At 39.9% G+C, this 27,258-nt stretch overlaps 1 protein-coding gene and 1 long non-coding RNA gene across 10 annotated transcripts in view; both read right to left on the bottom strand.

The window, feature by feature from the left end:
- The window catches only part of ZNF521 (zinc finger protein 521), a 234,059-nt gene that overhangs the window by 112,665 nt on the left and 94,136 nt on the right, over positions 1–27,258 (bottom strand). For all 9 annotated transcript variants that reach the window (XM_030498653.1, XM_030498712.1, XM_030498663.1 and 6 more), the window contains 2 exons: positions 23,264–26,616; positions 6,864–6,948 (listed from right to left, as the gene is read on the bottom strand). In XM_030498653.1, the coding sequence (XP_030354513.1) occupies positions 6,864–6,948; positions 23,264–26,616 (3,438 nt within the window). The remainder of the gene's footprint in view (positions 1–6,863; positions 6,949–23,263; positions 26,617–27,258) is intronic.
- Positions 17,017–23,251, bottom strand: LOC115613359. The gene is made up of 2 exons (XR_003993368.1): positions 19,028–23,251; positions 17,017–17,918 (listed from the first exon to the last, which is right to left on the bottom strand). It is a non-coding gene; the product is annotated as an uncharacterized LOC115613359 (long non-coding RNA).

Raw genomic sequence — 27,258 nt, 5'->3', positions numbered from 1 at the left:
TTACATTACAAAACAACAAAGATAAAGTCATTTGAAATGCTTTGGTGTTTGTTATTCTGCCCGGTTTGCTTGGACCAACTCTAAGAAATAAATAGAATTATCTGTGTAAATCGATGAACATCTATGAAAAACAACACCCAGCAGAACACAGAGCTTGCTCCATTACCTACGCTAATATCATGACAGCTGAGGAGAGATGACCTGGCCCACTTCTCATCTCTCCTGTACAGATGGCTATTAAAGAGAAAGTATCCCTTTTGTATGGTCCATGCAGAAACCCTTTATGGGCTTTTCAAATAAGCCAGCATTGCCCACAGGAGAGTAGCTTCCTCTTAGTATTAAACAGCCCAGATTTTGCCTATTTTGTAACCCAGCTCCTCACAAAATAAACCTACATTTTCTCAGATTTAACTCCAAATGCTGGTTTTCCTGGGTATTTCAATTACATCTCCTCCTTTCGCAGACATAGTGACCAAGTTTCCTCTAATTTTTAAACAACTTCTTGACAGCTCTGACTGTAAATAGGAGATTCCCAGGTATCCAAAAGATTTTCCAGTGCTAAGAGGGTATGATCTGTCCTTCAATATAAATTAATGATTTCCATTTCTTACTACTCAGGAATCAGCAAAAGATGACCAACAAAAGGAAGTCTCCACTTCCTTTCTTCTTTAGTGCATAGATGTGTATCTTTTTGGATTCTTTTTATCCAAACCTCGGGTAAGAGGGACTTTACAACATTAGTTTTAGTACAGAGTTAAACTGACATGCTGAAGACTTCTTACTTGAGGTCAACATGGTGCAACAAGTATTAGTTGCCCAGCACAGTTTTCTGGGTAAGTGAAAGGCAAATCATGGGGTTTAATGTCCTGACTTTAGGCAGTAGACAAACAACAGAATGTGTGAACGCCACATGCTATTACAGACTAAAATTTTCTTGGGCTTCAGAAAGCCAACTGAGATTTTCGTTGTCTTGACATCAGTGTTGTGGTCCATATGTACCATATTGTGCACTTCACAAATGTGAGGCAAATAAGATGATTTATTTTTATAGGTTTATTATGCATGCTGTTAATACATGCATAATGCAAACACATAACACATAAGCATATATAAATGTTATATACTTATATCACTGTCACTGAAAATATCAAAAATCATGAGTTGCACTAAAATGTGTCATTATGTCTTCTAATGGTTACATGCTACTTCTTATTGTAAAACATAGCTATAAAATTTCTTTGTGGAGAAATTAAAATGTTAAAATGTTTCTATATACTCTTCTTTTTAAACTACAATTGTTCCAGCATAGATTTGTTTACTTGGGATTTAATGCAGTATTTGCTGGTGTAAACTAGAATTCTTCTTGTCGACTGCAGGGTCGCTTCATCCTGTTTTCCCATTTGCTTCCTAACTTCAGGGTTGGCATCTTTTTTTCTTTCCCTTCATTTCCTCCTCCTGCTCACACCTGCTACCTCACTCAATGCTATACAACATCCTCCCCTCAAAAACAAGCTCCCCCCCTCACCACAACAGACTTCACAAAAAGTGATTTATACAGGATACTGGAAAGGTTAAAGAAAGAAAAGTCTGTTTACTTATCGGAAATGACCTATATAGAAATTGTCAAAAGTATGGTTGCAAAAAGGTGCTGAATCCTGACCGTGACACTCTTCTCCTTTTCTCCCCAACTCTTCAGAGAGGTAGTGGCTCTTGCTACAACACTGGGGCTTGCTATTTTAATCAACAGAAGTAGCAGAAAACTACAAAGATTGTGGCTGTTTCCCTCTTTTATCATTCTCTTTGTCAGCCTGATCAGTCCTCAATGGTAAATGTGCTGCTCTGTTGTGCACAGCCAGCGGCTCGCAATTTGCTCACTATGTTTCATGAGACAGTTGTTTGTGGCTGTTTGGAACACATTTACCTCTTTGGGGATTTATGTGCTAGTTGCAATGCCAACCTCCATAGTGATAGAGATTTCTTTCTAACTAAAATAGATAATTAGAAGCTGGTAATTATTGGTCAAGAATTATCAGAGTGAAAAAAATTAAGCTCTTCATAAATAGTTCTTGGCAATGTCATCTCTTTACATTATCTCATGCCTAACAGCACTTTACTCAGAGCACTTACAAATTTACACTACTGCTGTTGAGCCTCATAATTTTATATGGAGTAATTCCTCTTCTGAGTTAAACATGTCTATACTCCCCCAGTTCTGAGCCTCTCCCTATGTACATATGTGCAAAATCCTAGGCAACTGTTACAGCAACTGTTTAGTCTATTTACACTGAACTGCATCAGATACTACAGATGTATATGAATCAGTGGAAGAAAAAACAATGTTTAGCTTGTCTGCTTAAAATAACAGGGAAATAATAGGAGGAGCAGTGGAGCGCAGCAAACAGAACACAAACAATGGCAGACTCTCTTCCTTACCCTCTCAGGTCAAATGCCAACTGTAAACTATTTGATGAAAACAAAGGGATGCCAGAAAGCCTCCCTTTTCCACAGACAGCATGCACCCAGAAATAGAATTTTCTCAAAGAAAGCTGCTAAAAATGCTATGTATTCCACCTGGGGGGAAAGATAAAAGAAAGAAGGTGGCTGAAGAATCACCCTTTGTGCCAGCACTTTCTAAACACATGTGAAACACACCTGGATTTACATTTCCTCCTTTCCCACTCAAAAGCTGAGAAATTGTTTTACCAACAAATCTGAATACACACACACCCCCCAACAAACGTGTTTTCCAAACAAAAGTACATGCTTACATCTAGGTCTAAAATAATGCCTAAACAGAGGGCCTATTTAAAAAACCCCACGGTTTGACTTGCTTTCTGGCCGCTGGCATCCCCTCGCCTAAGCTTGAATCAGTGGATAGTTAAAGCAAATACAGGCATTGCTAGACAAGCACGGTGTCTAGAAATGTGCAGACAGACCTGACAGTCAGAACTCTTGAACTTTCACTCGCTTAACGCAAGCCAGGAATTCCCCTTCTTTGCCTCTTTGTCCTCATCCGTTCAATGGAAAAGGCTTACTGCCCTGTCCCTTCACAAAGGTGCTGGGAAGACTCAATTGAAGGCTGCAGAACAGTTTTAAAACAGGAAGTTCTAGAAGTAATGAACATGTAGTTACTGAGGAAAGTTATCTCTATGACATCTTTTTAATATATAACTTGTGTAATAATTAATGTAAATTATATTTTTGTCAAAGATACTTCAGGTTACACTTCACTGGGTCATCTGCAGATTTTATTTTCCATTAGGTGGCATAATCCCTCTTGTTGAATTGATTGAAATGTATAACAAAATCTGTAAAAACATTATATACCCTTCTAACAAAGAAGAGTAAGAGGCTTTTCAAATAGCCTCTAATCCCTCTTCCCCTGCTAAATGTCTAGTTGAGATTATATTTGATTAGACAAAAACACACACATACACACAACCTAAAAATATCTACCCTCTGTGGAGCTATTTTAGCCAACAAAGTAATTCCAGTTGCCTTATTTAAAAGTCTAAGTTTCACACTGGGGTTTTATAAACATATCTTTGCCTCAGTGACCTTCCATAATGCAACTTCTCTCTGTGGATGTTAGCAACATGAACTCAGTTTACATCCCAGGATCATATTCAAAGGGCACGGTAATTAGATGGGACACCATCTACTTTTCTAGGCTCCCAAATGGCCAAAAAGATGGCAAGTAGGAACTGTTTCCCTCAGCTGGCTGAGCATGCATCTCTATGAGTGGTTCCCATCCATTTCTGAGTGGAGTCTGGCAGATGACTTTCCACGTTCTTTTTTGTCCCATGGCCCAACTGACCCTCCTTTTCTCCTTTCACTGAATTATGATTATGGCATGGAGTCTTCAAGTAAGAAGACACCACATCCATCAATAACCACAACACAGATAATGCTAACATTTTACTGTGAGAGGAAATAACAGTTCCTGACACTGTGCGATGATGCCTGTAAAGGCATTTATTGCCCCTATATTTGATCTAGGGATTATCACATTGTTTGACTTTTTTAACTCCTGCCTTCCCAGATTACCTTCCCTTTCCTTCACATTTAAAGTCCTTCTTTTCTCTCTCTTTTCCCAAAGCTTCGCACTTTCTCTTCTGCAGAGGAGAAAAGACACCGTGTTCTGCCCATCTCCTACTAGGAAAGCAGGGCAAGAAGACATATTTTATCAGATACATGTAGAAAAGAGGGCGACCACTGTGTTTAGGAAACCATTTTTTCTTTTTTGGTAAATGTGCTGTCAATCGACAAGTTGATATTCACTTAAGTGTTTCACCTAAAATATTTTTCAATTTACATATTGATATGCATTCAGATATCCATGGGTGTATATATATGGGTAATGTATTATATATATTTACACAAATGGGTTTGCCTGTTTTCTGTATTATATATGAATACCAAAAGCCTACCTACAGATGCACATAAACTAAGGCCAATTTTAAATAGCTTAATGGCACCCCTTGAACCTTTCCCTCTAGACTGAATACGGTCCTGGAAAAAGGCCTGTGAACAATGATATAAATTAGAGGGGAGGGAGGAGAGTGAAATTGGAAAGATAGCTAAGGAAAAATCCAATTAGTGGTGAGAAGGCTAACAGAATCGGAGATCAGAAATTATTTTTCCCTGTGCTTCGATTGCGAGGTCACATTCAAAACTCTCCGGAACACTGATATTCCTTTCACTCCACCCCAACACAAAATCCCCTTGCATTTGCTTAATCGAGGCTACATCATTAGGAGCTGCACTGTTAAGTCTGGCAGTGCAGATAAGAATCTTCCACTGAACACAGATTACCACAAGCATGACCGGCAAATCTCCCTGTATGTTTTGCAAGCTCCTTCTTTATTTCACTGGGAAGATTTTATATTAAGCACATTTAAATCTGTGTCACTATGGTTATGTCATGAAGCAATATCATGCATGATTAGATACAACACAGACCAAACAATTAAATATTTTAAAAAAGATTCTCTTTCTCATTCAACCTCATCCAGCTTTTAGAAATAAAACATAGGCAGTTAATAGCTCCATTTAAGAAAATCTCCATCTCTGCAGATCTGCAGGTTGAAGCCTGGATTTGTCCTGCTTTACTGACTCTCTCCTCTTTTCTCTCCTCCCATTCTGACCCTCTAGTAAAACTCATCCAGAAAATAGAGAAAGAAAATAAAAGAGAGAAAATCTGAGTATTTTGTGAAAGAAGTGGGTTCCTATTCCGAAAACATGGGGCATTGGGGAAATGCATGGCAAGCACACATACCACTCTGCCATTCCAGCATCATCCATTACCCACACTCTCCATGTTCCCTCTTACATCTCAGTATCACTATATGTTGCACTTAAGAACATGCTGAACACCGGATTCAAAGAAAACAGCAGAAATTGTGAGTTTTCTTGTTGGTAATAACCTACTTTTAAATTCCACGTTGCTGACCCAGATTGAATACTGTGAAACAGTTCAAATTATCTCCTCCCCAAAGACACGAGACATCAAAACTAAGGCTTAATCCAATAGGCAAATCACTTTGCTCCTTTACAAAACCAGCTTGTCATTCACATTTCTTCAATTCTATAGAAAGTATATGAAATGTTCATGCTCTAAATATATTAAAACCTGTTAATAAAGTACCCAGACAAATGGGCTATTAAACTTTGGCAGGTAACTTTATTTTACAGCGCTGCCAAATTACTAATGCTCATTGAAGGAATCTGCATGTTACCTTGACAGAAAAAAACAATGAACATTAAAATATTTTTAAGTTAAAAAATGAAAAAAAAAAAAACCAGAAAATTCTCTTCTGTTATATTTTTAATTATGGCTTCCATACTATACTGTTTGGTCTGTGCTTTGCATGCTTTTCTATTATTATAGCAAGAAAAAGAGTGTAAGGGAGGCAGGAATATAAAATCAATGGTATCCATCTCTGTCTTGAAAAGTGAAATCTGGAAAAGAGGCTAAAAAAAAATGAGACAACCCTGGCAATGTTATCTTATTAGCGGGCAAATGATGTGCTTGATAAATTTAATTGGCTGATAGAACTCTTAGTGCTATTACTGAGTGGTTACCAAATTGAAAACATTATGGATAAACCTAGGGGAATAAGCAAATAATAGGAAAATATGAATATCAAAGAAAAAGCAGGTTTTGTTTTATTCCAATTTACAACTGTAACAGCTTTGTAAACATCAACCCAGGCTTAGCTTTAGGAATCCTAAAAGACTTTTTTAAATGCTTGCACCTAAAAGAGCAGATTCCATTACTGAATACTACAATTCCTTTCTTTTTTTTTCAAATAAATTCTAGTATTTAATTGTATACAGATACACTCAGGATTTTTTTCCACACTGCTCAAACACAACAAACAATACTATTTTATGGCCATTTGAATTATTTATGTTTCCTAATGACAAAAACTTGCCAGTTTTGATTTTGGTACCAAGGTGCTTGAGAAGTACACAGTAGTGTCATTACCATAATAACTTCTGAAATTAAAACCTGTCTAAAACTCTATGGAAAGCTAACATCCAGTTCATTACCATTCCTGTTAGTTTGTTTTCAATAATGCAAAAATGATTAGAAGTTTAATTTGCTAATCACCTGTGTTTTGACTGGCAGTGGATATATAATTCTCTGCAGAAGTCTAAACTAGCCCTTGCAGAAAATAAAGTATGTTAATGCTTTATCAAGTCTAATAATATGAATAAAAAAGTCAATCATGCCTAGGTTAATCATTGATGGATGCACAATTAATTTCTCCTTAACTCTGTTTAATTTTAGAGCCACTGATGATCACCAGTAAGAGAAATGGCTATCTGTCTGCAAGAAGTTTTAGTGCTTCACTTACCAATCATGTGGTTTGCAACATGAACTTGGATATCCCATTCATTGTAGAAAACCATCTGACATTTGATGCATTGGTAGGTCTTCTTCTAAAGAAACAAGGGTAGATAAAATTTACTGAAACATACAATTGGAACCATCTCTTTATAACTCAAAATACTGAGTTCAAAGTGGTCATTTAAAGCTCTCCAGCAGTGTTTTCATTAAGGCTTAATTATTAATATTAAAAAAATATCACACTGTAGTTCTCTAGTACCTTTCACCTGAGTTTCCTGAAACTCTGTAGAGATTGTACTTTTTCAGCTTTCTAGCTCCATGGACAGACCAGTATTGCTAAAACACCAGCTTCACATTCATGGAAGGCAAAACGCAATGAGGATGTGTGGGATGTCATTCAAACAATACTAACATCAATGCAAAACCTTCAGTTTATACCGATGAATTAGGCCCACTACAGAAGGCAGGAACAGACCACAGAAACCAGAAATCTGCTTCTCCTTCATTCTCAGCTGCGCTGCAGAATCTCCTCTGCACCATACACTTTAAATGGTCATCAGGTTGCCACCTTTCAGGTAGGGAAAACTCCCTGCTAGTCTGGACAAATGGTTACTGTACCCAGGCAGTTGCTTCAGTATCTATTGGCAAACCTGTACCAAAACTGGGAAGGCTGGCTGGAAACTAGCCAGAGAGCAATTCTTCTGGCCATCTTACATTAGGTCTGACTTAACTTAAAGACCATGATGTATACAGATCAAATTTCATTATAAACCAGGAAATGCATTACTCTGCTCTCTTTGGTGCAGAACAGAAGTTCTTCATTTGTGTCTTGGTGTCTTTCAAAACAGATCTGCCATTTTGCTTTTCTACAAGGTACATCACCTGTCCAAGACATTTCAACATCCTGAGAATGTGACTGTATTTTCTCTTATTCTTCTTCTTGACCTGAATTGGCCAGAGATTTGATATAGGAAAGCATTACTTTAAAAATGAAAACTAAAGAGTATATTCAAAAGTAAGATTTTGTGTTTTCATCAAACTTAAAATCTGTTATTATCCAGGCATCTAATGAGACAAGTCAGATTCTTAAAATTATTCAACTGCATAATTGTAGTATCAAGTACTCAAGTCCTAAGGTAATAGTGCAGGAAAGCTCGACTGTTGTTTTGAAGATGCAACGAAGGCAAGGTAAGCCCTGAACTGCCACATCAAGGTAGTAACTCAAGAGACACGTATCTTTCTGTACAGCCACAGGCACCTTGCCTACATCAGCAAAAAGAAAAAAAAAAATAAAGAAAAACATATATTTTTTAAAGAACGTAAAGTCACAGAAAGCTGGCACAGATGTAGTAAATTGCAGATTTCGTATATACCAGTTGGGGAAGTAGGGTTCACTGGATAATGTGCATCAAAAATACAGTCTGTCTTGTACAAATTTAACTTCTGAAGAGTGTTATGCAGCTGGTATTATTGATTATATAAAAAAAAAAAAAAAGGTTTCTTTTTCCCCTGACTCTAAACATTACTAAAGACTTGCTGGATTTGTTATCAGCATCTAAATTTAGATGCCCTGCCCTGGACAGATAAAGTGCCCATCCATTAAGTATCTTTCTACTTCAAGCTTGTAGGCAGGAATATAAAGACTTTTTAAACATGTTATTTTACCTCCCCAAGTTAACTGAAAAATTTGTCACTAATCAAAGTCAATTCTGAAATTAAATGTTCCTGTGGACTCCTCTTTACAAATCTCACATTGCTTCTCATACACAGAGGCTATTTTAATTTTCTTGATGACAGTAACAAAAATGTGTGGCATTGCTTCTTGGTGGAAACAATAAGAAGACTTTTTTGCTACTTTTCATTTAAATCAACTTTAGCTTTCTGAAATGTAACCAAGTTAAATCATTATGTAGACAAACAAAATCAATGGGCAACCAGAAAACAAATCTGATTTGACTTAGTTTTACAGTTATGATTTGCGAAGCCTGCTGTTTTAAAAGGTACAACATTTTTTCTCTTTTTTGCTGTTGTGACAATACTGGTAACATTGCTAGAATTCGGATTCAGTCAAAGGATTTCCCATTATATGTTGGTAAATTTAACCTTACTGCACTACATCTAGATCTATCAAAGACCTCTAAATAATGACAGTCATGATCAAGGATTTATTATGCTAAGCTCTTTACAAGATGCTTTTTGATGCTGACATATAGAACAACAATATTGCATAAATAACAATCACTCTCCCTTTTTTTAAAACATTGTTTCCCTTTAGAACTAGTTAGAAAATATTTCTTACTCCCTGATGACTGGCACTATATATTGTTTATTAGCATACCCCTAGCATTATTCCTGATATGTGACTTTGTTCAAAAACAAAGAAACATAAACTTAATGGCTGGTCTTTTCTCTTGTTAGCACAGCAACGCAGAGTGCATGTCAACAATTGTCGGCAAAATTATGACTGATGTACATAATGACAACACATCCAAAGGTTGGGGATTTTTTGAAGTCTAATGCCAAAAAATAAAAAGTCCTTTGAAACAACAAAAAATAGTAATTTACTAGCACTTACTAGCCTCTTCAGAATGATCTGACATATTTGTGGAATCACACAGAGGTTTTCTTTTTATCATGAAGGGAAGAATGTTCTTGTGACTGCTGCTTGATCAAGCACTGGGTCTTTTTTCTTTCCAAATATATTCTAAAATGTTGACATCGACTTTTATTAGCTCAACACACACTCATCTCAAGGTGTCTAAACTTGCGCATGGTTTTTATTTTAAAAGCAAACTCAGTAAATTCGAATTACTCTTAGATTTTCAGTGATCAAACCCACTCATTTTCACGTCACGTTGAACAAAACCCACTACTTATTTCCATATGTTTCACATTCTAAGGAAGTCCTTTTTCACTGCAAGTTACACCTCAGTCTCACAAGCTTTGTCAGAATCATGGGACTCATAACTGCTCACAGGAGCTTGTGCGTCCTGATGTGCTTCATGCCTAGGCCCAATTCCTTAATGGGGTGAGATCCAGAGGAAGACTCAGCCCCTCCTCATGCCGTGTTCCCTCAAAGGGGAAACTTGAGGAGAAAAGACAGAAATGAGCCCTGGGGTATTGCAGCTCCATGTCCCTTGCCTGGATAGCTGGGGAAGAAGCCTTGCAGTACTTGTGACAGTCACCTGTGCCTTTGGAGCACTTAGAAGGAGCGAGTGGGCACCCAGGCCTTGCTGCTTCAGCTCACAGCCCAGGGTCACAGTGATGAAGGGTAGACAGCTGAGGGCACTTATGGTTTAATCTGCTACCACTGCATTTGCCAGAGGACATGTGTCAGACTCCTGTGAGAGACAGAAACATTCCAACATCCTCATTCTCCCCTCCAAACACAAAAACAATCCGATGCATATTTCTGGTTATAGGATAATCTCAGATCAGCAAGAGTGGGTCACAGAAGACCCTTTCCAGTGCACTTTCATATGGACTCAGGCAGGACCAGTAATAGTAGCTGGAGAAGCTGTACTGCGCTCTAAACTGTGCCTTATTGCAAAACTTCCAAAGATTTGTTCCAGAGGAGAGTGACACTTGCACTATCAGATGGGATTAAGAAAGTGATTTAACTTTTTCCTTTTATTTTTTTCATTACTGTGGCCTCATGTTTCACTAAAATTCTTCAATAAATAAGCCCACAATCCTTCACTAAACCCCCTCCGCAAGTCCCAATTTGAGTGTAAATCTGAGGCCCCATTCATTCCTGGGGCCATTCAAAATTGTCGTACAAGAGTAACCGCTTGGACTAGGTGTCTCAGAAGAGCACTGGGCAATCTGGTTGCCTATTGCATTCCTGTTCACAAAATCAATTTAATGCCTTCCAGCATGCAAAGCTTCTCTGTGAAGAGAAGCTCAGTTAATGAGCTTTGGATTGGGCCTTCAATCCATGCAGAGCATATGCATGTATCTTTCTAACCTTTTGAATAATTAATATTACCCAGACCTTTAATTATTGTCCTGATCCTCACCTGTCACTTCAAGGTTTTGAGAATTTCCTTTCTATAAAGGTGCCTAAAGTGTCCATGTCACATCAAATGAGGCTTTGCTGCTTTTATAAATGGCCCAAGAACATGATCTTTCAATTGGTACTTCAGTTCTGTGTCCAGAATTTTGTTTTTATACACAAGCAAAACAACTAATAACCACTCTACTAGAAGATTCAGTTCTATTCAGAAGAGCTTCAGAAGTATGCAGATCCTTCTGTGTAGCCTTCTGTGCCCTGTGACTGTCTCAGGTATCAATACATTCTTCTTTTTCTATTCCCTAGCCTCATTATATTACTTGAAAATGAACTGCATATGCTATGTATCTTGCCCATGCTCCACCTCCTTGTCAAAGTCATTCAGAATTTTATCATCTGCCTATTTTGTTCTGACATTTCCCCAGTTTTGTACTAGCAGGGAATTTCATCACCTTACTACTTACTCTTTCTTCCAGAGTACCGATACGCTGCATAAATTCAACAAAATTGGTGCAAATAGTGATTCTTAAGGCTTTTCATTATTCACACGCCCAACGTAACCTGCTTCAATTCACAAAACTCCTATGCTTTCCAGAACCAAGTTAGTGTTTCTTTTCTTTTCTAATCAAACAAAGTATCTCTCCCTACGCCACACTTATTCACCTAACAGATTAGTCTTTTGTGCTATAGCATTTCAAAAGCTTTGCTAAAATCCTGGTAAATCATGTTTATAGGCTTCTCTGTCAGCACTTGTGGCTACTCTCTCAAAATACTCTATTGAAAATTTTAAGCATGATCCTCCCTTTGTGAATCTTTGTCCTCTATCCTTCATTAAATCCAAACTTTCTAGGTGTTCTCCTATCATGTCTTTGATTAGCCTTTCTCTCATGTTTCTCACTGTTCAATCAAGCTCTCACAAACCAGGAATTTCTTGTGTAATCCTTACATCCCCTGTTAAATGTCTGTTTAGTAGCATCTTCCCAGGCTGTTGATACCTCTTTTTAGAAGACTGTAAATTTATCTGCTTAATGTTTCCTTTTATCTTCAGCTGCTTTCTCTGACAATTTGGGAATGGATGTTTTTCTGTGTTTGTAAGTCACTTTTTGTGTACTATATTCCATTACATTACACCTAACCTATATTTTATTCTTCGCCATGAGGAGGATGTGCCACAAGGTCCATGACAAAGCATTTTTTCAACAGTGTTGGTTTCCTTGATTACATATACCATTTCTGAATCTCCTGTATCCCACTTTTAACTGAATACTTGTTCCCTATATGAAATAACAAAAAATATGTCATAGCTTCTAATGCACTGTGTCTACAGTCTCAGGTTTGAGGGCACACCTGGTTTATTTTATGCTCCTTTCACACCTTTCCTGCATGCACTAGCAAAAATGGCTTTGATGTGTACCTGTTAACATACCAACAACCTCCTGTTTACATCTAGGTAGGTTATTTACCCTTGTCACACCAGTAAGGGGGACTTTCGAGGCTTTTCCCCCTCAGTTTCAGCACAGACCGAGGGTATGGATCAATGACACAGCTGAGACAACCTGCTGCTGCCAAAAGAGAGTAATGCCATACCTCCCACATTCTCTAATTCCCCTCTCCCAGGCCAATCATTCGCTCACAGTTTCCCTCACATTAAATCCAGGGTGGAGCTAATTCCACTTGTTCAACCAACAGAAAGGTAACCTGACAAGAAAAAGTTAATAGCTTCCAAAAAATCATATGCAAAACCAAGTTAAAACTTGCACACTTACTACAGTAACTTGCCAGTGCTATCTCCTAACACTGCCAGCTGATTTATTACATCAGTATTTTATTAAGCATTAGCAGTGTGCTTGGCCCTGCATGAGGCACAAGAGCAACCACGGTCCCAGCTTATTTGTCCATTTAGCCATTTTTCATCATAGCTCAGATTATTTTTGACAGCACCTTAATTGAGGATTTCTTTTCTGTCTTCCTGGATGCTTATTTTGTCAACCTTAAGCTCTTGCAAAACTAAGCATATGTTAGCCAGTTTCACTGCATAGTTAGCTATTTATCTTGCTTATGGGGCACCGTCATCTTGCAATTTTTTTTAACTAATTGCTAACTCTTCTCATTGCTCACACAACACCCTTTAAGTAGTATTTCCTGACTGCTTTTAAAAACACGTTCATAACGATTTTATGAGGGTTTTTCTGTTCTTCTGCAGTTGTTTAGCAGGGTCTTAGTGTGGCAGGGTCTGAATATACATGCCTAGAGAAAGAACACAATCAATCCCATACGGTAAGCAAAACGAAAACGGAGAAAAATATTATTTTTTTCTAATTTCTTCCATTACGGTTACTTATTGCTTTAATACACAATAGGAGTCAGAAATACAAATGTTTGTTCTAGAAGTCCTTCCATCCCTATTCTGCTTGAAGCTAGGGTCTGCTATTCTGTCCTTCACCTTTATGGTCTGGATTCCGCATTTAATCATGTCTGTCTTCAACGTCTTAGTTACAAATCTTTCCTTCCCCTGGCTGATGAAGTGCATTAGCTCGCAATGTCCCACATCCCCACAGAGAAAGAATCACACCTTGCAACATTTAAAAACTGCATCTCTTCCCTTTGAGCTCTCCAATTCTTTAACTTTGTCTAGGTCTTTGAAATGAAGTACTTGTCAGAAAAGTGACTCTAAAACCTGGCAGCACATGGCTGTGTATTTATTATCTCTGAATTACTTCACATCAGGTTTACATAGGTTATAAGTACAAACAGGTAGAAGTATTGTGAATTTGATTTGGATCTGAAAGACAAACTTCTTTCTATCCTGATCCTGTGTGAGGCTGAGCCTCTGAGGACTACAACTGTATGTGCTGAGCAGTGCTCAGGAGTTCAGGGCTGACGGTGTCAGCAACTGAACTTTCTGTCAGCATCCCCATCTCTTTTTGCCTCCTTACATTTCACTTAAAGAAGGCTGCTAAACCTGAGGCCCTCTGAAGCCTGAGAGCTGCTAACCCATCAAGAGGCATCCCAACATTCAGCATCTTAGTGGCAGAGCAGCTCTGCAGCTAAGGGCATTAAGGAGAAACTATGATCAAGACTGCACTGTTAATTTTGCAGATGCCATGGCACCAAAGCACAGGCAGTAGAGCATGACTTGGCAGGTACAAGAATATCAGCAAAAAGCTGATATTCTGAGTAAGCTGACAGACTTTCTTCTTTTCAAAGCTTTTCTCCCCTTCATTTAAAAAAGGCATACTGAGACACACTGTCATTCAATAAAGCTACTAATTTCTTCACCAACGATCAGCAACAAATGTAACCCAGTAAAATTAATAGTTTTCAAGTACACAGAAGAGAATACTCTTTTGTCTCTTTTCTCCATCTCAAATTTTGTAAAAGCTATCTGGATTTTAAGAGAAAGGGAAAATCAGGGCTTTTTATATATCTTATTTTGTTTGAATTAAACATTAAAACCACTTTTATCCCACACTATGGAAAATTAATGCTGATTAACTTCACTTTCCAAAGTGTGGCTCAGGACCCTCCCCCTGCCCTTAATTGTCCACTTTTAACCCAACCTTTACTCCTGCAGAATTCTGGGCTATTACTTACCAAGATCATTTAATCCTACAGAGTAGAACTTGTGCTCAAAAATATGCACCATTAATATTAATATACAAACAGAAATGTATTACTCATACATAACATATAAGAAATTAATTTTCACTGAAGTATCAGGAGAAGGATTAAACCCCTTAGATCCTTCTCATGCAATTAGCTCTACACTTGGGGAAGTCAATGGGACTTCACAAATGAAGGCTTCACATGGTAACACTGGTAAAAGCAGGATTTTACAAAGGCTTGCTTACAGCACAGAATATGCTACGGAATATAGGAGTTCTACCACCATACTGCTGTAATTATACTACTACCCTGTATGGATACTCTTAGGCCACATCAACGTTAACAAATATACTGGTAGCATCTGAGCTGGCACACAGCTGCTGACACTGCAAGGATGTTTGACTGCGTGCCCAGTTGAAAAACCTCCGCTGGGGCAGTGCAGCTGCCCAAGGAAGTGGTGTACCAGCAAAACAAGCACTCTGCTGAGCCAGCCTTCAATGCTATCCACAATGATCTGTGTCTAGCTGGCTTTTCCTGTGAAGAGATGCTTGATTTCCTCTAAGAGAATTAAGGGAACATCCCAGAATTCCCTCTGTCTTATTTCATAATCTTTTACTTTCACACTACTTCTTAAAATTCCAGCAGTTTCTCTTAGGTACATCCTGTAATAAGCTAATTTCTTTTTGCATGGGCCTTCAGTCCACCATTTCCCTACCAAAAAAAAAATAAAAAAAGATTGCAGAATTTGTTTCAGAAGCAGAATGTCATGCTTCTGGGTTTGCAGAACTCAATCATCATCACACAAACCACCAGCTGTGAAGCATGGAACATAAGAAAACTGAAGAGCTATGGTTAAGACAGATAGTTCAAGAAAATCATCAGGTAGATGCAGACACTCTGTGACTATACCAACAAAAGAAGCACCAAGCAGCAGAACTAGATCAATTGCAAGTTGGCTGATGTCAGTGATAGCTGCAAGGTTTTCATGCGCAGACATCCATTCTCCTAGAGTCTGGCATTGAACCCATTCCAACCATCAGCAGAAACCAAAAAGAGGACTGTCGTAGCAATGGAAAAACAAGTACAAAGGGAAATTGGGAAGTCTGGAGTCTCAGATCATTCTTGGTTGGTGAACCACCCTGTTTCCTACTGGAAACTGTAGAGAGGAAGGGGTGGCCTTCCAGATATGAAAAGCTATTAGGTGTGCCTTTTTGCACAGAATGTTGAATCTGGATAGTAGGTAAAAAACAGAGGAAGTCCATCCAACACAGTATACCAAAACTGTGGAAGTATAATTGAAGGGAACAAATACCTCCTTCTTTCCTACCTCTCACCTCGTTTTTGAGTACACAAGCAGCAAGCAACTTTTAAATTGCCATATTTGTAAGTGGCTGTATTTTAAAGTCACTCTTCAGAGGCATTTCACAGGCATTAGAAATGATCAATGAATGCATGTGAGGGTTTCATCTTGAAGAATTCAGGCCTCTATTAAAAACTGCAGACAGAGACTTTTTCCCCAGATTTGCACATTATTACTGGTAGGACTGTACTGAGATGCTCAATTATCAGGAGAGGACCCACTCTTTGATTACCTGACTTATGAAGCCATAAACTAACAAAGGTTTAACCACCAAGGAAGAACAGGATAACATCAACATATATTTGGTAGAGAAGTCCAAAGGATGGTAGAAACCAGAGAATCACAGAACGGCTTTGGTTGATCTCTGGGGGTCCTCTGGTCTAGCCTCCCTGCTCCAGTAAGGCCACCTAGAGCCGCATCACATGCAGATGGCTTGTGAATATCTCAAAGGATACACAACCTCTCTGGGTAACCTGTGCCAGTGCTCAGTCACTCTCACAGTAAAAGTGTTCCCTGATGTTCAGAGGGTACTCACAGAATCATAGAATGGTTCAGGTTGGAAAGGACCTTAAGATCATCTAGTTCCAACTCCCTGCCATGGACAGGGACACTTCACACTAGACCATGTCACCCAAGGCTCTGTCCAAGCTGGCCTTGAACACCGCCAGGGATGGAGCATTTACCACTTCTTTGGGCAACCTGCTCCAGTGGCTCACTACCCTCACAGTGTGTCAGTTCGTGCCCACTGCCTCTTGTCCTGAAATGTCCCATGGCAAGGACAGATGTTAGCAGGAGACACATTTCTGCTGTCATATTCAGCAGAAAACACTGCTATATGACTACAGGTCATATTTTATACAATAATTTGTAATACAATGCAGGAAATGGAATAAATGAAAGACAGGTTTGGTAGGAGAAAAAAGTACGTAGGGTTTTGAACAATCAGGCATAAGATCTATTACCAGCCATCACAGAGCTATGGGAGGTCAAAGAAGAGGACTCTCTAACAAGATGCTATGGATCAGGTAATTAATTTATGTTCATTTTGTACAACTTCATGAAACAAGCAGTACTGGGGCTACACAACCATTTTACATTAATGGTTAGCCCATTTCATCTTCCTGATGACAAAGTAACAAATTTGGGTGATATGTTTGTTGTATGAGACAAATAACACAGACATTACATATAACAACTTTATTGAGCAGTGGTAAAAAACACTTCTCAAAACATTTACAGTCACTTAAGAAGTCGGTCTGTGAGCACCACAAAGAATAAATCATGATTTCTTAGAGCTTCATTTCTTGTGATTGATTGACTTCTGCATAAAAACAGGTATAAACTTCAGTTAAAGCCATCTTCCTGGTCTGGATTTCTAAAAGGCCTCTTTCCTGTTTGGATTCTATCACCTGCTGAGTCGCCTCTCTTTCTAAACATTGTAAAAACTTTACAGGCTTTGAGATTCCTGTTCATCTATGAAGTTTTCCTTGAAACTGGCCAAGACTAAGGCAGAAGTAAGATGAGGAAGAGAGAGAACTCTCTAGAGGCATGCAAACCAGCAGACGAAAAGAAATGCCATGACTTCCCATGTCTTGTCCCTAAAGACAATCAGGCTAGAAAAACAAAGGAAATTTCTTGTTGTTTCTACCCAATTCTGAGGTCAGACTACAAATACTCATCACTATTCTGACTTTCCACTGAGGCTCTGTAGAAGGGAAAATTGTGGCATGTTACCCTGGTCATCTGGCCAGCAGATACATGTACAGGGAAAGCCCCATGAGGACAGTGGGCTGCACAGCTGACCTGTTGGGAGTATGCATCTCAGGATATTTTGTCTCATAAAGCTTTGTTGAATCTACATTTGGCCTCTCCAGAGATGCTTAAGTTCTTCATCCACATTCCTGTGTCCCTCTCCAGTTCTTCTGCCTTTCTTCAAACAGCCATTCCCACCCCACTGCATCGTTTCATGGAAATCTTGGTTTGGTGCTCTTGAAACCTTTGGAGAACACATCATCCTTTCTTCCTCTTATGCAGTTCTCCACAGGTGTGAGAAGGTGTCTCTCCAAATTCTCTATCTGAAGCCTCTAACAAATAACAAGACAGACAAACAATATTAGATTTTAAAGATCAGTTGACAGGAAAATAAGAAAACTAGCTACAATTACACCTCTCGCTTCTATTCAGCAGCTCCCAACCAACATATGGCCTTCCTCACACAGACTGAATTCATGGTGCGCGAGAAGGTAGGAAGTTTGCTGCTTAACTTGGCAGGATTTACAGCAACGGGCTAATAAATAACTACCCTTGTTAAATTCAGAGAGGACTCTGTCTGATAACTCACTATCGAAAATGTAAAGACAAAGAGAAGAGAAGTGCTTAAAGTCTGTATCTTGTCAGCCACTTCATGGCAGTGGTACCACCAGAAATTAGAGCCCAACTGTGAAGGTGGCCTACTGTGGCAAGAACAACAGGATAGCTCTTCCTAAAGATATATATGGTTGTATCTTAAATAATACTTTCCTGAAAGCAATGTGAAAACAATGCAAGAAGACAAAAATGATATTTTTAGTGAGCTCATTCTGAAACTCCAGAAGCAGAAAATATGTTTGCCACAGATTAGTTCTACAAACTATTTCAAAGCCAGACCTTTGTGCCAGCAACAAACCTTTACCTCTTTTTGTCCCTGGATCCAAAATCCAGCATGAAAATCACTTGTTCTGGGCCTGGCTTCACTGACAGGAAACCCAAGGCACTACTTCTTACAGCTACATTACAAGTTTATGTGCTTATTCATAAAAATCCTGTAGTCAGAATGATCAGCTTGGATTGCTGATGAGGACTATTTTAATTTCTTTATGTATTTCAATTAAATGCATGAGTATTGATTTCAGTGCATTTTTTTTCGGTTAAAAGCACAGTGATTTATAGTGCTAAAATGCTATTGCTTGCCCTGCCAAAAGCATGCATCTGGGAACATTTCTGGGTTGCTCACAGTCTTTTCTCTCTTCTTTCCATTTCTGACTGCCAGTGCATGCTGTTGAAACAAACCAGCTACTTCAAAAGGCAGTTCCTGTTTTCTGTCTTTGTGAGTCTGGCAGTGTTTTGAGAAGGGGGGAGGAACAGTAAGAGAATAAAGGTAGATTCAGGGCCCATGAATAAAGAGAAAAATGTAATGATAAAATAGTGCACCTACCTGAGCTCCATTCTTTCTCCCAGGCTGATACCACTTCTGGATTCATCTGAGGTCGGATAAGTTGAGTTTCAAGGAGCCACCAGCTCTACACAGCATCTGAATTTTGTGACCCCTTCTCCACAAGCTCATTGTCAGCCTGCACTTTCATGGCTCCTTCCAGTATGATGCTGTGATGCACCCGGTGTCCCCTCCTGAGACATGCCCATCCTGGCATACAGCTCTGAAGAACCACAACAGGGCAGAAGAGCAGCCCCAGATTCACACTTATTCTGTTCTTCAGCTGATGTGACAGTTGCTAGTTCTCTCCTTTGTCCAGCACTTCTGATACTCTGCTACAGTGAGTTTCTGCAAGTCTTTTGCAACACCTGAGTAAGCATCTTTATTCCTGCAGTAATTTGGCAGTGTACTTGCACTGCTCCTTCTCTTCTCAGGACCAGAAAACCCAGCGTATTCTTGTATTATTAATAAAGCACTGTCTGCATTGCCACAGGTAATACAGTATTCACATGAGCTTCACATTCATTGAACAAAGTGATACATAACTTAAGCTACTTACAGAAGCAATTGCGCTTGCTGAGCATCTACTCTGGAAGTTACCAACAGGACCCCAAAGTGAGTGCAGTTGCACATACACTAGCATAAAATAGGTTTTACCAGTAAACTGTTGGTGTAAGCTGGAGTCCCTTCCCTCCTCCCCTACCAGCTAAGCAATTAAGAATATAACTACTATTATTGTACAGTTGCACTGCTATGATTCTGCATGTACAGAAGCGTTGAAGCTTAAGAAGTGAGGTCACTTCTGCTAAGACAGGAGTTCTCCCATTAAGTGCATGCCAGCACATTAAGGAGGAACAAGAGAAGCAAGGCCACACAGTGTTTCTTGAACACTGCTTTTCATCTTCCAAGTGCTTACAGAAATTGTATCTCAATGGCAACACACTTTTCGGGAACTATATATCTTATTTTTGGAATAAGGAAAATGAAGCAGAGATGTTCAAGTAGATTTGTCTGAGTCAACAAAGCAAATGAGTGACAGAAAAAGGACTGATGCTTAGTTCCCAATTCACTATCATATCAGACCTTGTTTTCCACTTTTAAACATTAGCTATCACCAAGAAGATTATTATCCTAGCCTAAGAGTGTGCTTGCCATGATTCACGGTCTTTACAAGATAGCTACAACCTGAACTCGGCATCTCATTAAGCTTAAAGAGTAAGCTGCAGATTTACCAATTTTAGAGCTCTTTCAATAGCTAGCCATACAATCTGCCTGTTTAAGTCCGTTTGATGGCTCAGGGTACTGAATTCAGCAGTATGATGGGCTTAATGAGTTCTGCCCTGTTTCTTGAGTTGTAACTGATGAGCACTGCTCATGATTTCCTTCCCCAACTGAAAGGTAACTTTCAGTGAAGATAATTCAAGTCAACATCTTTCACTTAGCAAGTAGGGTGAGCTCGGCTGATGACATTATACCATGTTAAGGTAACTGCACTCTATCACATCATTGAGTACAGGCTAAAATGGGAAGTTTTCTAGTTCAACCAGGAGAATACTTGGTAAAGAAGCCAGAAGTGGTGTTTCTTAGTGTTACCTTCTATCTTAAAAAGATATGTTCTAGTACTCTTGCCACTGCAATCTTTTACTGAGTAACAAAGGGTATTCAGCACTATTAATGGTCTGACAACTAGTCTCCACATTTTTCTTGCCTTAGGAATGAAATGTTCTTTATATAAAGGCTGAAATCTAAACCACATAACTCTCAATAATGCAAATTAAACCTTCACTCCTTAATAATTTCTTTTTTTTGTTGAAAATCTCCCCAAAGTAACATGTTTAAGTAGCCATCTTCAACCTCCCATTCAATTCAAGAAATGTCCTTCCAGTAGAGTAGCAAAGCCACTGACTAATAACAAATTTTAGCAATCCAATTTGTTTGTGTTATATGCTTATGTTTTCATTTCCCTCAGCCTGGACATCCAATCTATAGCATTAAACATTTGTGTATTACCACTTTCAATTTTGATTCTCATTGCTATAATGCTTGCATCACTATGATTTGAAAACGGTAATATCTGTTAGAAAAATAAATTATCTTTCAGGATTTTACAGATATGCATTTACGGTTTCCAGAAGTATTAATGCTCTATCAGGAACTTGATAGCTTTGTGCTTCCCATGAGAAAAGAATCTGAAAGACTATGTTACTTCTGTGGAGACTAGAACCATAGACACTGAAAAATCAGTTTACAAGCTCTGAATGGGGGGCAAAATGGTGATTTGAAAGCAGGCAAATGCTATTCATAAATCTTGCTGTAGTTTAAAAGTCTTTATCATCTTACATACATTTCTAAGAGAGAACTTGAAAGGAGTAAGAAGAGGAACACGATGACAATCAGATGAAGACATAAGAACTCTGATTATACCTGACCCAAGTACAAGAAGATTCACTGATGACACTGAAGGTAACTGACCTTACATCACCACAAAGGACCCCCAAATCTCTTTTTGTCTAGTTTACAAGCAAGAGAAAGACAAGTTGGTAACACCTTATCATAGTAACTGTCTTAACACACATTATTCTGACTGTGCTTGAGGTACGAGGAACTGGCTTCCAACATGACTGGGAAGAGAAATTTCATGTAGTCACTCGGGGCAAGATGACAGAGACAGAAACCAGGATGACTGAATCTATCAAAAACATGCAGCTAATCCTGCAGTTCCCACTCAGCAGCAGGGCTACAGGACCACCATTTTCAGGCCACTGCCTGAACCACACCTAACCGGACATTCCTTTTCCCTCTTCTTTGAAAAGAAGGTTTTCCTTAGACCTGCAGTTCTCAGTCTAACAACCTGCTCCTTCCATAAACTCCACACCACATCCCAGTCCCCAGGTGTCCCCCATCACCAGCCAGTGTGCAAACTGGAGATGCAGAAGTCATGAAAGCATAGGGCCCTTTCCTTGGCAGATGCATTCCGCCTAGTACTTCACCCTTGTCTCCCAGCTCCTCTTCCCTCTTTGTGGCACTCCAGGCCCTGTGCTACCTCAGCGGCCTTCTCCCAGCCATCCTTCAGCTATGTTGTTGGTAACTCCACAAACACTTACCTCTTGGCCCACATGTCCTTATGTATCTTCCCTCCTCCCTCTCTCCCTCCTTCCTGCCCTCCAGTTTGCACAACACTGTTGGATGACACGCTGTGAGGTTTCTTACCCAACAGATGGACTCACAAACAGGGAGTGAGGAAGGTGATGGAAGAGCAACAGCTCCCTAGCCACAGGGTATCCATACACATTCACAGCAATGGGTTGCACCATCTTTGCACCATTACAGGCTAAAAGCTTTCTTGAAACAAAAGCTATCATTCCTTACAAATTGTTTGTGCTGTGGTTTTAAGCTTCCTGAACTATAAGGGATCATTATGCAAGACACCATACATAAAATATAAACTCTAAGTCATTCTATGGATAACATTTCTAAGATCAAACAGATTCCCTTCCCTCAGCATATGACCCCCCTACCTTCCCGTATACAGGTGTTACTACTTGGTCTCTGGCGACTGAGGAATCAGATGAGATCTTTCAAGGGTTTGATATCTGCTTTCTAAATTATGCTGTGTGAATGGGATTTCAATCGTCAGGCACTAGGTGCTTCAGTGACATCAAAATGTTGTTCATCAGGAATGGAAAGAAAAACACAACGAGGAATTGCATCCAAAGGACTGATTTCCCAATTTACCTTAGGCTAGTATTGCACTTCTACTTAATCAAATAAGTTATAAGAGGGGAAAATGAATGTCTACAACACGATTTACAAAAAAACACCTCAATTTGTTGCTCACAAATATTTTTTAAAATCCACCCTGTTTGCCAGCATTTTGGCTCACTGTATTCTCTCTGTCATTAAATCTCTCTGCCGGAAGCATAACTCCTAGCTGGGGATTCCAACACATAAGGGAGCTAGGGTAAGATTCCAGATCTCAGTTGTGCTGGCATGAAGATAGTTCTCCTCAGTGATACAGAAGACAATATCCTAGGGAGACTGGAATTAGTCCTACTCCACACAATTCAATCCAAGATGTAAAGCATATCAAGAAGAAAGTAATTACTAGCTAATGGCTACGGATGGAAATGTAACATGGTTCAGCCTAAACATTTCATGACAAGTGACAAGACAGCTTGAAAAAAGGGGGATTTTTTCCAAAAGGATGGAAGATGTCAAGAGCAAAGAAAAAAGGGTTACCTCTTCAGTTTGGGAGGGGCTGATTCTGGGCATTGGAGATACTTGTGGTGTTTTCAGCTGTGTACTGTTGCTGTCTGGAACAAGCTCTCTGTGGATTGACTGAATATGGTTTTGGAGTTCACTTTCTGATTCAAATTTAACATTGCAACTAGAACATCGAGTCTTCAGTCCCCCTGCCTTGCCTTTGTTCTCAATGGAACTCAAGTTCTCATTTTGGCCCATGCCTTGTCTGTTACTGCTTGAAGGGATGTTGACACTTGGACTACCACTTTTACTGAGATTAACACAGCTAGCACACAGACCATATGGCAGACCGTTGATGTCAAGTTTCACTAAATCCTGTTTTGAGCGGAATTCCTTCAGGCAAGAAGCACACTTGTACAGTTTCTGGAGATGCTGTGCACGCCCTGTGGACTGCACGGCAGAACCATTTCCAGTTTTCTGCATGTGGAACGTCCCGTGGATTTTCAGTTCCAGCGTGGAAGTCACTGTCTGCATGCACACCACACAGCGGAACCCTGTCAAGGAGTTCCTCAAGTCAGGGTGCATTTGGCAATGCTCTAAAAATTCCTCCTCACTTTGGAGAGGCATCTTGCAAATCCTGCAGTTTCCAGTGTCCAGGCTCTTACTATGTGTGACCTTATGTTCAGTAAGAGTCAGAAGAGAAGGAAACCGCTCGCCACAGATTGGGCACATATAATGTTTCACTGGTCCCAAGTGTGTCTGCATGTGTTCTCGGAGCCCATTTTCAGAGAAGAATGTACGAGAACACACATTACACTTGTAATTCCCTTTAATGAGTTCAGCCTTTTTCTTCACTATGGCACTTTCTCCAGGTCGAATGTTGTGGTCTCGAAGCTGGTGATTTTGCAGGAGAGTCTCCATGGTATAAGCTGCTCCACAAATGTCACAGCCATACATAGGCTCAGATGTGTCCACATCTTCTTCACTGCCATCATGGCTGTTATGGGACTCCTGGCTATTTGTCAGTAAGGTCTGGAGTTCCACTTCCTCTTTCTGAACCTGCTCAGATGCTCCATTCGTTCCACAGTTCGGAGTTTTCGTCTCGAAAACACAATGTTTTTCCCTTAAGTGCTTTTCCAGCAAGATGATAGCATGGAAAGCTTTGCTGCAGAACTTGCAGTTGTACTTCTTGCTGTGTGTAGTAATGTGACACTGCAGCTCCACCTCCGTACCAAAGGACTCGCCACAGAAGATGCACTTGTGTACTTTGCCTTGGTTCTCCAGGTGGTTGTGTTTAACATGAAGCTGTAGGTCAGTCTCGTTGCGGAAATCCCAGTTGCATGATGTACATCTGTATACTTTCTTTTCATTGCTGTGCTTCACAGCCAAGTGTAGCTGAATGGAGACTTTGGAGTCAAAAACTTCTTGGCACAAGGTGCAGCGGAAGAACACGAATGTATGCATGTCCAGTAGGTGTTTCTGCAAGTCATCCACAGAAGTGAACTGCTTGTCACAGCTTTCACAGATGTAGTAGGTTGAGGTGATCATGAAATGGATGGTAACATGCTTCAGCAGTGACTCCTGATTTGGAAATTCCTTGTTGCACTGAGGGCAGGTCAGTTTTGGCAGGACAGTATCAAGATGTGTTTTTAAATGAGTCTGAAAACCATCCAAGGAAGTATACTTAGCACCACACTGATTACAAATGTATTCACCTGCAGGACGAGGAGGAGCACCTCCAACTGCCTGCATCATCTTTAAAGAGGTCTGCTCAATCGTTACAGGAGATAAAGGACTCATGGCTCTGGATTTTTTTCCATTGTGGATGTAATTCAGTGCCAAAGGAATGTTCTTATGGTTCTCCTTGATATGCTTGTTCAGTTTAAGAACACTATTAAATATCGGAGAATTAGTACAGTAAGAACAAGAATATACTTCCACCACCGGATCTTTTGGGGTTCCAAGCACGGGGGAACCAAAACGGGAACTGCTAAGATCACAGTGGACTTGTCTAATATGCTCTTCCAGAGAAGAATCTGTAAGAAACCCCATGTAGCAATGGGGACAAAAGAATGCATTACTGTCCTTAGCAGCAGGGTTGGCAAATCCATGTGAACAACGGATGTGTTCCTGGAGGGTGTTTAGGTCATTGAACACTTCAGAACAGAAGTTGCACTGGTACACCATGGCAGGCATGGTAGAAACAATCAGTGCTGGATCCGGAGCTTCGTGGACTTGCTTAAGATGTTCATTCAGATTGTAGAGAGATGGCAATACCTCCAAACAATACTGACAGATATGGGCTTGTTCGGGTTTATCTAAATGCATAGTTTTCAGATGTATCTGCAGAACTGCAAGGCTGGAAAATAACTGTTTGTTGCAATAAATGCAGCTATAGGTAACTTTTGCCTGTTTACTCGAAGGACCAGTGATATCTGGCACTTGCTGAGCTGCCCGCTTCCTTCCACGACCTTTTGGTATAGGAGGAGCCGTTTCCACCATTGTCGAACTATCCACCGAGAGATTCGAATCTGGAGTGGTGCTAGAGACTGAGGTGTAGCCCACAGTTACCAAAGACGGACTGTTGCTGTGGTTGCACGACTCTGGCTGCTGGTGACTGTCCATGTGGCTGTACAGCTCCTCCACAGTATGAAAGTTCTCAGAGCAAATGCTGCATGAATTCTTCTTCTCACCATTATGAGCCTGCTCCATGTGATTCACCAGAGACGTTTCCTCTACAAAGAGTTCATGACAGTAAACACATTGAAGAGCAGATCGGTCTTCATTAGGGGAACACTCAGGGTGACATTCTGCAATGTGCTTCTGAAGGTCTTCAGGAAAATCAAAGCCTTCTTCACACTGACTGCATTTCTGAGTGTCTTTCATTTTCCAGTCCTCCATCCGGGAAGCGGACTGAGAGCCATCTTTGTTCCTCTCATGAACCTGCATGTGACCGTGCAGCGAACTAGATGACAGGAATCCACGCCTACAAATGGCACACTTATATGGCTTGTTGGACGTATGAGTCTTTAAGTGAATTTTAAGATGATCACTCCTTGAGAACGCTGCGTCACACTCACTGCAGTGATACTTCTTGTCTCCTGTATGAAGCTTTATGTGACGGTCCCTGCTCCGTTTGTGTTTGAAGAGGCGACTGCAATACGTGCATTTGAAAGGGAGCTTGTCGCTGTGACTTTGCTCGTGGTGCTTTAAGTAGCTGAGGCGGCTGAACGATTTGTCACAAAACTGGCATGGATAGGGCAACCCTGGACCTCCTTCCTCTTCACCAAAATCGCAACCTTCTCCATGGCTTGGGGAAGTCTGGTCCTTGCTAGAAGGCGATGATGCTGGCCATGAGCAAGTGGGGTCATCCTCAACATCCACTCCATCTGAAATGAGAAAGAAACAAGCCCACAAGCTTAATCCCTACAGTTCAAAGGGGACAGAAATCATAGAATCATAGAATGGTTTGGGTTGGAAAGGACCTTAAGATCACCCAGTTCCAACCCCCCTGCCATGGGCAGGGACGTCTCACCCTAGACCATGTCACCCAAGGCTCTGTCCAACCTGGCCTTGAACACTGCCAGGGATGGAGCATTTACCACTTTTTTCGTCAACCTGCTCCAGTGCCTCACCACCCCCACAGTAAAGAACTTCTTCCTTATATCTAATCGGAATCTCCCCTGTTTAACTTTGAACCCATTACCCCTTGTCCTATCATTACAGTCCCTGATGAAGAATGCATATGAACCATGCTACTGCTACTAGCTAGCAAGATCTGCGACTCCTAAACAGCTAACACATATTAAACTCTGACTGGGATACTTTTTATACCTATACCCAACAGCTTCAAGACCACATTTATTTTTATCAGAGTGTAAAACATTAAAAGTTATTAAATACTTCTGTGCCTATATTAACTTTTTATTGCCTTTTTATCATTCTTTCTCAGTTGCAGGATATGTATTATACATTGACAACTTTATTAAAATGCAGATTTTAATATATTTAATGTTTCTTTTGTATCCATT

The sequence above is a fragment of the Strigops habroptila genome, chromosome 1, assembly GCF_004027225.2.
Source record: "Strigops habroptila isolate Jane chromosome 1, bStrHab1.2.pri, whole genome shotgun sequence".
Lineage (NCBI taxonomy): Eukaryota > Metazoa > Chordata > Aves > Psittaciformes > Psittacidae > Strigops > Strigops habroptila.
Note: the sequence above shows the minus strand (reverse complement) of the source record. Positions and strands in the feature narration are given on the sequence as shown.